This window comes from Ammospiza caudacuta, chromosome 3 (genome assembly GCF_027887145.1).
Source record: "Ammospiza caudacuta isolate bAmmCau1 chromosome 3, bAmmCau1.pri, whole genome shotgun sequence".
NCBI classification, from domain to species: domain Eukaryota; kingdom Metazoa; phylum Chordata; class Aves; order Passeriformes; family Passerellidae; genus Ammospiza; species Ammospiza caudacuta.
Genome location: NC_080595.1, coordinates 33340025 through 33352833, shown reverse-complemented (window position 1 = coordinate 33352833; position 12809 = coordinate 33340025). Strand labels below are relative to the sequence as shown.

The 12809-nt window shown below is 33.5% G+C and overlaps 1 protein-coding gene across 1 annotated transcript in view; it reads right to left on the bottom strand.

The window, feature by feature from the left end:
- Positions 1-12809, bottom strand: part of KIF6 (kinesin family member 6) — a 156134-nt gene that overhangs the window by 80064 nt on the left and 63261 nt on the right. The window contains exons 11-13 of the mRNA XM_058802336.1: positions 12334-12439; positions 11382-11508; positions 9091-9303 (exon numbers count right to left, since the gene is read on the bottom strand). Of these exons, the coding sequence (XP_058658319.1) occupies positions 9091-9303; positions 11382-11508; positions 12334-12439 (446 nt within the window). The remainder of the gene's footprint in view (positions 1-9090; positions 9304-11381; positions 11509-12333; positions 12440-12809) is intronic.

The following is a 12809-nucleotide window of genomic DNA, read 5'->3' as shown; positions in this document are numbered from 1 at the left end:
ATTTAGATTTTTGAGGAAGTTTATTGTGATGTCCAGCATAATAAACTGATGTTCTCAAAGGCTTCTATATCTAGGTAGTAGAAAGCCTAAAATGGCAGCAGAAAGCAATAGTGGCATTAAAATATACATAATAAAATAAACTGCAGAAGCCTTCAAACACAGCATCTGATATTAACAGCACCAGATTTTAAGATTACATGTCTATATTAGTTTTGCCTAGAACTGAACTTCAAAATGCTGTTTCTGAGATGATCTTTATTTTAAGGAATTACAGGGTTACAATAACCATTACAATAGCTAAGACAGCAACTGTAAGCAAGTTAAGTAACATGAACATTCAGCAGCAGTTCAAGGGCTGTGAGGTGACCAAAATAAGAAGGCTTGAGATAATTACAGTCAAGACACATTAAAGACTAAGAATACTGGTAATAGAAAATTCTTGGACATTAGTATGATGATAAGGAAAGAGTAAAAGATGAAATTTAATTTTATTTGTATGAGAGTTTAGTAAAAGTATGCTGAAAATCAGGAAGGGGCTCATAGTTTGATAGGGCTATTTGTGTGAGTATTTAGCATAGAATCATTAAAAAAAGAAACAACAAAATCTTTCAGCAAATGTTTTGCTCAATCATACCAAATTACTCATCTCTAGGAAGAATATTGCTAGGAAAAATGGAAAACAAAGAAATTGTTAAGGGAGAGAAAATTAAACATGAGCGTACTGTAATAGAACACAAAAATGGATAGACTTTTATCATGCCCAACTCCACCACTCACTGCATTCAAGCCAGATACAAGTTATTTGAAGAAGACCTGGAATTACTGCTAAATGCTTACAAATGTTAAATAATTTCTTCAGTCATATAACTTCTGCTACAGGAAAATGGCATAATTATCTGCATGTGAAGCATCTTTGATATGCACGGGTTTACAAAGAGCAACTTCAGCTCTTTGTATAACGCTGTGTGATCATTTCAAATGCCAAAATTGCCTTAAGAAGTCTTAGACCAGTTGGAACGCGACTCTATGAACAAAAAGATCAAAGATTGCTTTCAATATAGCTTGGTAGATGGTTAAAGCAGAGAACCTCACTCAAAGATTTGTAAGACCAGCCTTGCAATAAAAATCAGTAAGAGGTTTTACCTGACCTAGAAGTAAAATCTACCAAACTTACTGTAAAGTGTGGAAAACCAAGTATCACTAGCTGTTAGCTTATTTTCATTTATGTGGTTACTCTTTTCTTCCACACAGATATCTATAATGGTCTATTTTTTCTCAAATTAACCTAAATATACAATGTATAATAAACATAAAATATAACCTGTGAAGATAATGTTATTCTTTTGAAAGTATCCTTCTGAACTTATAGCAGGGCTGAAAATTAATGAATCAAAGGCACAGTTACTAAATAGATATTTCAGAGTTAAAAGTGTAAGAGAAAAAAAATGTTGATGCATCAGAGGTAAGTGAACTGTGCAATGATTTTTTCAACAAAAGCATCCAAAACTTAAGAGTCAATTATCACTGAGGCAAACAGGCATAGAAAACTTCAGTGAAAAAATTGTGCAAGAACAGAAGCATGAAATTGGCCTGAAACATTTGTATGAAACTTAACCTGCTTAAATGTACAAATATCAGGAAAAAAAGGTAGGGATTTGTAGGATATTTCCACTAATACCTACTCTGGTTTTATATTCAAATATGCTGAGACAAGAGTCTCCAGAAAATATCTGTTTCTGCCAGGAACAGAATGAAAAAAAGGTTTTTTTAGGTTAAATTGACAAATAAAAGAGACAGAAATCTAGACATTATAATCGAATTTTTCAACTCAGCATTAAAGTTATTTTACTGAAAAAGTTCAAGACATGACATATTATATTATTTAGCAGAATTAGTAATGTCTGTACAGAAATATCTAGAGTTTAAGCTAATAGAAGAACTTTGTAGTATTTTGATTACCCACATGCATATATAATTTGCATGTAGTGGCTCTGTTAAAAGGCACTGTAGTCTCTCAGGGCTGATGCTCATAACAACAATATGGAAGAAGTTTTACAGAGGTATTTGCCAAACCTGACAGTCAATATATAAAGGAATTTGATCACCCTTCAAACATGCAGAAACTTTCGGAAGCGTATTTTACCTCTAAAATATCAAGAGTTAAAGACCTTCAGCCACCAAAAAAACCCAAAAAAACTTTAAGAAGTTAGTTTGAAGGATCCAATTGTATTTTTGGACAGTCAAAATATGGCTAATGAAACAGAAAGCCAAAAAGATTTGAAATAGCAGAGAACTTCCAAGGAACACTAGGTTACATTTAGCAGACTAATCCAGTATAGAGAACAGTAAACTAGTATAAAAATACTGGAAAGTTTCCCCATCTAAACAGACTCAAGAGGAAGGCAGTAAAAACTGCCAAAAGCATCTTTAACAAGCTTCCAAACATACGTTCTACATCAGAAGAGATTCCCATTTGAGAAGTGGAAAGAACAACATGATGAGAATCTTAGAAAAAACAGACATGTTTTGTAAAACCAAATAAATGTGAAGAAAGAAAAAGCTGTTGATGGAAGAAGTAAGTTTTTTTACATAACAACATTTTCAATATATAAGTAAGGTTCAGTGTCTCTGAAAAATTAGTGAAAGTACTGCTATGATCTTCTCACTCTCATTAAATCCTTACAAGTTACAAAATTTGCCTTTGAAGTTGCAAATGGGAACTAAGCACCAAAGAGGAAAATCTGGGCTTCATCTCATAAAAATAATCTGATGTTCATATTTCTAAACACTTAGTTAAGATGATGAAAATTGTAACACAGAGGGTTTTATCACTGATTATCAATTGCAGAAGCTCCCTTTAAATCAAATAACATGTAATTATATTTCTATGTCACAAGAAATAGTCATCTGTTGCTCCTTACAGAGATGTTTCTGGAGTCTTAAACTTCTTAACACAGTCCTTTTTTTGCTGTTTACTAACCTCAGTGAGTTCAAAGTTCTCACTCAAGCGAAAGTCACAGTGGACTCACAGTGAATTCCAACAAAATAAAGCTCTTGGAAGCAGTACAGATAGAAGAATCGATGTTGAAAAAAAAAAACCAAACAAACAAACAAATGAGGAAGCCCCAGAAGCTAGTTGAGTTTCCTTTAAATTCAGAGTTAGTCTGCTAATAAATACTGCTAATAAATAATAAATACTAAATAAATACTGCTTGGTATTTATTGCAGCGAGTGTACATTTAAGGAGGGTAATTCTGTTTTAGAAATTACTTTGAGTTTTAATGTTTACTTTTTTGTTCATGTCACAAGATTAAAAAAGGGAATAAAACTGTGATTTAAAAAGACAACAGAGATACCAAATGTCTAACAGCATGTGACAGAGTAAAAAATTTTCACAGCTACATGCTACAAACTTCTCATAGATAGCCATTGACAGCCATTCATAATTATGACATAAATTGAAGCCCTAGCAATACACATTTTATCTGGTAACTTGAAATACCAGAAAATAACTTTGCTAAGCTTATCAGAAGTAAAGTTGAATAAAATTGTTCAAAAGTTTCTGCTGTCTGTTAATATTTGCTGAATTTATTTTGAAGACTTTTTAAAACAACTAAATCAAGCAGTGAAGTCTGATACTTCCTGCTTGGTCCTTAAACTTGGCAAAATGCACTCTACACTATAATCACTCTGCACTATAGGAAATATTTAATGCTTCAGAAATTAACAAATCTTTGTAACAAGAAATAGTTGTTACAAAGATTTAACAGTAGCAATGAAATATGCACTACATGTTACTAGGAGCTGGTAGAAGTTCAGCTGGAGAGCAATTGGGACATATACTTTTTCCTGGACCTTTAACAGAAAATGTAGAACATACTTTCTTTTTTGACTAATGAGAAAGATCAACAGTAATTCTGAGCAGTGCCCTAAATGCACCAGTGAACGCTTTTATTGGCCAGATAGCAATAAAATAACTACATGTGTTTGTTAACAAAAGATCTGTCATGAGCACAGTGCCAAGACTGCCTTCAGATATCTGAAAGCACTACTGGACACAGAAAATGCTCCAAGATACATATGGGTTTGCTAAGCATATAATTTTTCTGAATGTTTGAGGCCTGCCTTTACTCTGAAGTGAAAAACATAAGATGGAAAACCACTGACTGAAAACCTCAGTCAGCCTTTTGCATTAGGGAACTTTCTCTTTTCAGACAATAGATAGATTTTCAACAATAGAAGGAAGCATTTTCCCCAAATTATTACATAAATAGACAAGATATATATTTTAAAATGTCTTAATAGATGACAGAAATATTTAGCATTCAGAAATGGGCAGTATGTGTCTTAGCTTCACTATTTTCATGCTATTCATAAGAGTAATCTGTTTACAGAAACCATCTCTCACCTTACATTTCTAAGTCAGTTAGTCAGCCTTTCAGCAGGAATACTTTTTTATATAGGTGTTTTCATGGTGTCAAGCAAAAAGTGATCTTAAATCATGAAGGGGATACAAAGAAGGTAAATTCTTCACAAAACTCTCAAAAAACTTCACAACTTCTCAACGAAAAAAATGAAAGGGCTCAAACTGGTCAAAACATTATCCTAACAAAATCTTTTGTACAAGCAAAATAATCACTCTCAAATCCATCAGCATATACAACAGTTTGAACCTCTTACTAAGATTTACTGCATTTTTTAAATGTCACAATAGTCACACTGTTTTCTGTAACTAAACTGTTTATATTTCAGGAGAAAAACAAATCTATCAGGGTAAAAAATTATATCATACATATATCATCTTTTATGCTCACAGAATTATCCTAAGAGGCAAGCAGCCATCATTGAAATCAGAAACTGATTGCAAAATAAGACTTCTCTGTACAGGAGTGATATCATGCAATAAAAGTTAAATACAATACAATATTTATCACTCTACTGTCTGATGAAGTCTGATTTTTTTTCTTGTTTTGATAGACTCATTCATTCTCTGATTTATCCTGAAACTACTAATTAACAATTGACTCAACTCCTAAGAAGGATTACATGTAGTTCTACAATTATATGTCTAGAAGATATGAATTATTAACACAAAGCTGCAGTAGATACTTTACGATTATGAACTAAATGATTATATTAAAAGCAAAATTGCTGAAGCATTTGTTATGCTCAGGTTATTATGCCAATAACTTATCTTTGCATTTTCTGGTATGATCATCTGAAACATAATTTAAATTCATAGCTAGTTATGTCTGTTTCAGATTCAGGAAAGATATTATGATGCAATAATAACAGTGGCTACTATGCCAGACTATTTTGCTCACTCTCCCTCATGTGGTCATGGATTTATAATTTAGAGCTCTCTGTGATGGAGGATGGATATTAAAAAGCAAGTTATCCCCTTTTATGGTGTAACTTGCACTAAGATAGCAAGTTCTGGTCTGTTCACTGTTGTATGCCATCTGACTTGACAAAATGACAGCAGCAGGCAGCCTTCCACTGCTTCCAGGCAGCCTGCCTGCCATCCAGTCCTTCCTAAAAGAAGTCTTCTGGGATCCAAGAAGAAGAAATCTGACAGCATGTAAAATGGTATCATTTGTAATTAGTGTAGAATTCAATGCTATGTGACCCAAAACCAGCAAAGCTAGGGCATTACTAGGACAATATGCATTTGCATATTTCTCTGCTGTGGCTGTCAAGAAGTACAGACTAATCCATACTCTGGCACAAACTAAAAAAAAGCACAATACAAAACAACAACAATCCACATGTCTAATTGCAGCTGTTCTTAATTAGGTCTCCAGTGGTATCAAATCTCATATTCAACAATATTTTACTGGTGACATTATTTCAAATATAATATTCAAACAAGCAGCTAAAGACATACCTGTTCAGAAAAAGTACTTTTCAACATTAAATCAGACACAGGCAAAGACAGCTATGGTTGCTTAGCATGGAGAAGAGAAGGATCCAGGGAGATCTCATTGTGTCCTTCCATTATCTAAAGGGGCTTATAAAGGAGGGAGAGGGACATTTTATATGGACAGGTAGTGACAGGATAAATGGTTTTAAACTGAAAGACAGTGTTTTTAGAATACATGTTAGGAACAGATTCTTTGCTCAGCGTGTGCTGAGGCACTGGAACAGGTTACCCAGAGAGGTTGTGGATGCCCCACCCCTGGAAGTGTTCAAGGCCAGCTTGGATGGGGCCCTGAGCAGCCTGGTCTAGTGAGTGGCATTCCTGGCCATGGCAGGGGGTTTGAAACTAGATGATTCTTAAGGACCCTTACATAACCCAAGCAATTCTATGACTCTATGGAATAAACTCTTTACAAATTAGTACTATCAGCTGAAAAGATTATATAATGGTGCCCAAAAACCTACATGGAAATCAAATCTGGGTGTTAGGCCTTGTTAATCTTTGAGTCTGTACTGTGATTAAAGGCTTCTGTTGAGAGTTTCAGAATACACGTGGTGGGGAAAAGGCAGAGTGTACAGGAAGGTAAATAATACTGTATGTCAAATCTTTGAAGATTTTTTATGTTTACTCAGTTTCTTCTGAAAAGACCATGCACATTCAGTGCAGGATGACCTAAAAAGAGATAAATTACAGCTGTACCTGTAGAACATTAACTCTTGTTGGAGTCACTACTCATTTACTTTCAAAGTCAGCCTGCTGAGGGACAAATTTGGACCAGGAATTGTTTTACTGCTGTGATGAGACCAAGATAGATTTCGTGTTATCACAGATTATCACATCAAGCTCAGCAGTGAAATAGTATTACTGCCTTTCTCTTACTTCAAGAAGTGTCTGGATAGGATAGACAAGAAACCTAGTTACACATATCTTTCAATCTAGATATGGTCCTAGATCATATGGGAAAAAATGGTAATAATATTTTTCTATCACAGAATGGTAAAGATCTGTTTCTGGGCAAGCAAATGTAAAGCTACATAATAAATCAACTGCAAAATAAATGAATGTTCTAAATATATATTTATTAAACAAATTATTAGATAGATGTTCCAACAACTATTTAGTTAAACTAAGTTTTTTTTTCCTTATATTTTCTTTTGATTTCCTAATTTTACTTTCAGGATGAGGAAATTAGATAAGAAAATGAAAAACACATTAGAGACAATAGAAATATGATGTTATAATGCAATAAATCAGGCTGATAGCAGGTTTGATAGTACAGAATTAAATAAAAAGAAAAGCAAAATTTTTCAAATAGTTAACATACTATAAAGCCTTTGTGCTGTAAATTGAAATCTTCATAAACAATGTAAAGGATGCAAAGGGTTTAAATTATGAAGAATAGCTTTAATACTACATGAAAGCTTCAACCTAGGAGTTTGCTCCTGGCTCTGGCCCAAGCCCTTTCACAATCTTTAGTGAATTCTTAAAGCCTATAGACAAAATAGCATACATATATATATAGCTTAGATAGATTTTGAAATGGATAGATAATTTTATAGCGATGAACATAATTTTCAGTCTTTCAATAGATGAAAAATGAGTCTATGTGCTTAAGTGAGAACGATGTCTCATCCAAACTTAGCAAAGGATCACAAAATAGTTTGGATTGCAAGGGACCTTGATGATGAAAAAGTACCAAACCCCCAGCCAAGAGCAGAGATGTCCTCCACTGGAGCAGGCTGCTCAGGGTCCCATCCAACCTGGCCTTGCCAGTGCAGAGTGCAGGCAATAAGGTTCTACAACCCAGTCAATTTGAGCTGACATGCTCAAACTTCTTACTTTACACTAAAAGAAAACTCATATGAATGTACCCACACAATGTTTGTAAAAAGGGAATGCGCTGATCAATACTAAGAATTTTCTCATGCTTATGAGGGCTTTTTTTAAAAGATCAAAGAAATGCCACTGTATAAAAGATGTAATTATACTAGCAATTTGTTGAAAAAATATAGCTATTATTTGCAGGCATATTTCTGAGGTAATGAAAAGGAAATGTGTTCTAAGGACATGATTATATTTAGTTTATAGTATTGTGACACCAAATCCAATAAATTCTTCCTATAAAATGAGAAGAAGGATGATGAATACAAAGAGTAGAAGGCAAAGGGAATTCCTCAGTAGTTGAGCAACTGAAACAAAATAGCAAGTGTGAAAACTGACGAGTTCAATTACAATGCAATTTTAGAGGATAACTGGCAACTTTATGTGGTTTAAGAATGCCATTCCCACTAGTACTCTAGCAAAATCTAAGTTTCTACTTGCCAGCTGCCATGTATGAGTTTCACGTTTAAAAACTCTTCTTCAGCTAGCCATCCCCAAAATGCATAAAAAGCTTACAGAAATATAAATAAAGAATATGTAACATGTGATAATTTAGGATGAGGTGTGTTCTTTAGTAACAAAAACATAAGAACTTCTAGAATCTGCTGACACCAAAAAATCTTTTTATTTGAACAATTCAACTAGAAACTGAAGAAAACATGAAACCATGCAAGAAAAATCTGTCTACAGTTATTAGAAGTTTTTTCATGTGGATTTTGAAATTAACAACTTGCAAGAATATTGCTACCTATTTTCATAAATAACTAGCTCAAATGATGTATGGAAAGAAAATTACAATGATCCACATTTAACACTTTTCAAATAACCACTATAAAAACTGCCCTACCAATCCATGCTAACTGGTCAATATTATTTAATTGTTTGAGTTGGTTCTACAATGATTTAAACACAAACTTAAATCCTGAAATATCACTTATACGGATAAATTGAAATGGATCTTCCAGGGGAAAATATTATTATATTTCTTAATGAATTATGCTCAAACCCCCATTTTTTTCTCTTAATTTACTGAAAGAATAAAGGGCCTGCAACTGAATTTATACTATGGTTCCATACGGCCGTTCAACAGAGTATTTACATAAATTTGTAAAAGCCATCAGAACCTTAGAGGGCTTTAAATTTAAAACCTTGCATTTGTAGATATAGGATTAGCACAATATGACTAGTACTAAAAATAAAGCTTCCTTGTTTTGGTTTACATTTGAAGGATATGCTATAAGTGATACTGGAATGATGCAATAACTGTTCACTTAATTAATTACACTAACCTGTTGCTCTGGAAAGAAAAGGTAGTCTGGGAATGGAAGAACTGAAAACTTTTGCCTCTTTCAGACTAGAACATCTAGATGGACTCTGACGTTCTTCCAAGCTCACAGAAGGAGACTGCTCCAAGACTGCAGAACCAGCAGAGGTGGTATTAAGCTGGGAAAGAGTATCTCGTGCTTTCTTTTTTTCTTTTTTCAGCATAGTTACCAGAATATCTGCAAAATATATTAAGGAAAATTTTTTTTCTTTTCTTTTTTTTTTTTAAGCGACTATCATCATTGTTTGTCCATAAGCATTTTATTTTTTTCCAAAGTTAAAAAATTCACATTATGGAAGCATATGTGTGAATGTGAAAATAAAGTTGGACATATTCTTTGAAATTATTTTCATCCACCTCAGTTTTTCCAAACAGCACATTAGTTCTTTCTAAAACAATAACAAAGTCACACATCGACCACAATGGCTGATCCCATTCAATCAACTCCTGATAAAAGCATATTCAGACAAACAGGATCTTATTGCCCTTGTGGTAGGCCCTTTTTATTTTTCAAATTCTGTAATAAAAAAAACTTTTTTATTACAGAATAACAAAAGAAAAAACCTCTTAATTTACAGGTAGCTTTGCAAGTATATCCTATCTGTAAGCTTTTCACTAAAGGTTCACTAAAATTCAGAAAAAGTCTTTAGGAAATTTCTTGCAATAACACTGTGAATTTACTGGAAGTATATTAAATATAAATACATTTTGCCTAACAGCTCATAGAGGACATATAATGGAAATCCTGCATACATTCAATTAGCAACACTGAAGTCCCTGTGATCTGTTTTTTTATATGCTGCTCTTCTTAATCCTAATTAATCTTCTTAATGAACAGCAGAAATTCTAAGTAGTCTTTGGGGAATATTATTAACTAGACTAAGTAATAATAATAAAACACTTTCCAATTCAGTTTTTATGATAGCTTCTAGCTACAGTAGGCAAGAGGAAACTCATAGTTTATTCAACAGCTTCCATACTTCCCACCATTTCATCACATTAGACATGTTATTAATGTTCTAGTGATGATGCACTGTCACTTAGCCACTGCAGACTCCCTAAATCAGTCTTCTCTTCAAAGTCTTCCTATATTCTTTCTATTTAACTCTTACATGGATTTGCACAAGTTTCCTCGTTTCACTTCTGTGAGCAAAGCTGTATAATTCTGTTGAGCAGAAGTGTGTTTTATAGAGATCTTTTGCTTTTTTTCTCATGCTAATGAAGTAATTCATTTCAGGAGGAAATGTTTCTGGGAACTCAGATCTTAAAATTTCCATTAAAAAAGAAACTGAAGAAGTTTTAGAAAGAATATTCTTTCAAAATAAATGAGTTAGTGTATTAGTTAAATTTATTTGAAACTGCACCTTGGAAAAACACAATCTTATCATCTGTGAAAGAGCAGAAATGGGGAAGCTTTCCTGCCACCTCAGTTCAGACAGGTAACATGTTACACGCCAATAAAAAATGCTATTCTCATTTGACATATAAAACTGAGCTGGAATCGTTGAGCACAAAGAATGCAACCGAGTTTGCTCTTTACTAATAACTATGAGACAACCCCTGTTACCTTTACATTCAACAACCCCATATTTTAATTTCTCTGCTGTATTACAAACTTTCCCCACTGAGTAGCCACAAAGCTGGGGCTGTAGCAGCTGTGGTTAGCCCACAGGTCTGCCAAACTGCTAAAATACATCCCACCTGTCAGGCTGCAGCGCAGCTACTCATGTTTCCTGTGAGGCAGTGAAACAGACAAAGAACATCTGAATAGTTTAGCACTTTTATGTGCAAAATGATATAAATTTAAATGTAAAAAGTACAAGTTTTATATTTGTTCTAAGGGCAAATTGCCCTGTAGTCCCCAAAGCAACACCTCATTTGGCTAAAAATAAGACACATAGGAAATTCTATTCTTTGTAAGGTATAGATTGGTCTTTATATAGCATCTTTATATGCTTTATATAGTTTCCCCCTCTAAAAAGTAGTTTAATTTGCTTGAGGAGAATGTTTTAAATGTGGCCTGATCCACAATATTTGGTTATTGGTTGGACCATTCTAAAGCGAAGAGGTGCTTGGATCCAGAATTTAGATTTTGGTAAAAACGGAAAGAGAAGCAGGTGCAAAGCAGAAGTCCTGTCACATAAAAGCTGGGAATTGAGTATTTCCTTTAACACAGCACAGCCTCTCTCACACAAAGAAAAATGGTTGTAAGATCATCTCAAACCCAAATAGTACTTTTTTCCCCACAAAGGATACTGATTTCATTGTCTCTTTGCTGCAGAAGTCCTTTCAGTTTTTCCAGTTCTTCATTACTGTTTTTTTCATCAGAGGTGTCTTCTGAGAGCAGTTTTTTACCTGAAGTTATCGGATGATTTATAATTTGCTATAAAGAGAAACAAAAAAAGCACACGCTTAACTTTCCATCCAACTCTCTATTCTATTCTGAGGGAGTCTAGCTATAGAAAGAAAGGTAAAACCTTTCTATAGTCTTGACAGAAAAAAATCATGCCACAGTTGACTGTCAAATTATATCCATTGAATCAAGTATGAAACAAATTGTATTCTTTAATCTTCATTAGCAAGGGTTCAATTTACTCCTTCTACACAAACTCTAGTGTTCTCTAGTATCATAGCATTAAAAATATAATTAAAAACTAATTATTTAAAAATAATACATTAAAATTAGGAATGTATACACTGTTATATTGAAAAGACAATATCCCAAAATACAAAAAAGTATTATCTTCTATAATTTCACAATTATCAAGTGTGTCTTGTTTTCTCAATATTTCAGAAGGTCTTGCAAGCCCATCAGAAGAATTAGTGCAACAGGTAAAGGGATATAATGTTTTTAACCTACATTTTTACCTCTGTCAACATAGTTTGTCCAAAATAAAGCCTCAGCAATGCTGGAAATACAGATGAGAACATCTATCCATATAAAAACAACTTGTCTTGATTCCAGTAACTTCCAGTCTTACAATTTACTGCATGCTGGGATCCTGATGTTTCCACAAAACGCTGCTGAATTTCCCCATCTAAATGTAAGTTTTCTATGAGTCCTCCACACTATTTAAAGTTCAATTGTTTACCCTTTCCCAGTGCCTCTCAACTACATTGAATTTCTTTTAACACTTTTAAACCATGAATATCTTCAAGTTATTTTCAGAGTACCAGCCACACTTTGATCCCCATTTGAAAAAAATACCTTCATGTAAATGAAGCAATACTTGATCTTCCGCATGTCAGCACCAACATCTAGAGAGCTATCAGGATCATTATCTTTGAGAAATGCTTCAATTAACTCAACCAACCTGGAAATTACATTTTTTGAAGAGAAAAAAAGAAATTTCACAAACAAGGAGACAACTCTGCAAAGTGGCATGCCAAATACAATACAAAATGTACCAAGCTACCTGATATTAATAGGCTATTTTTCTTCAAGGTCCATGCATTTGAAATGCACTTTTGTTCTGATTAATGAAACCTGGATTTGATACTGAAGATTCTACAACTGCATATATGAACATACTGGTACATGGTAAGGAATAGTTCTTGAAAAAAAAGCAACTTAGAAGTAATATTTTCTTTTTCTCATTTATTTTGTAACCTTTTCCTCTTTGCTATCTCATAATTGAAAAGGCTTAAAATCTGCTCTCTCAGAAGACTACACTTTAAAATATT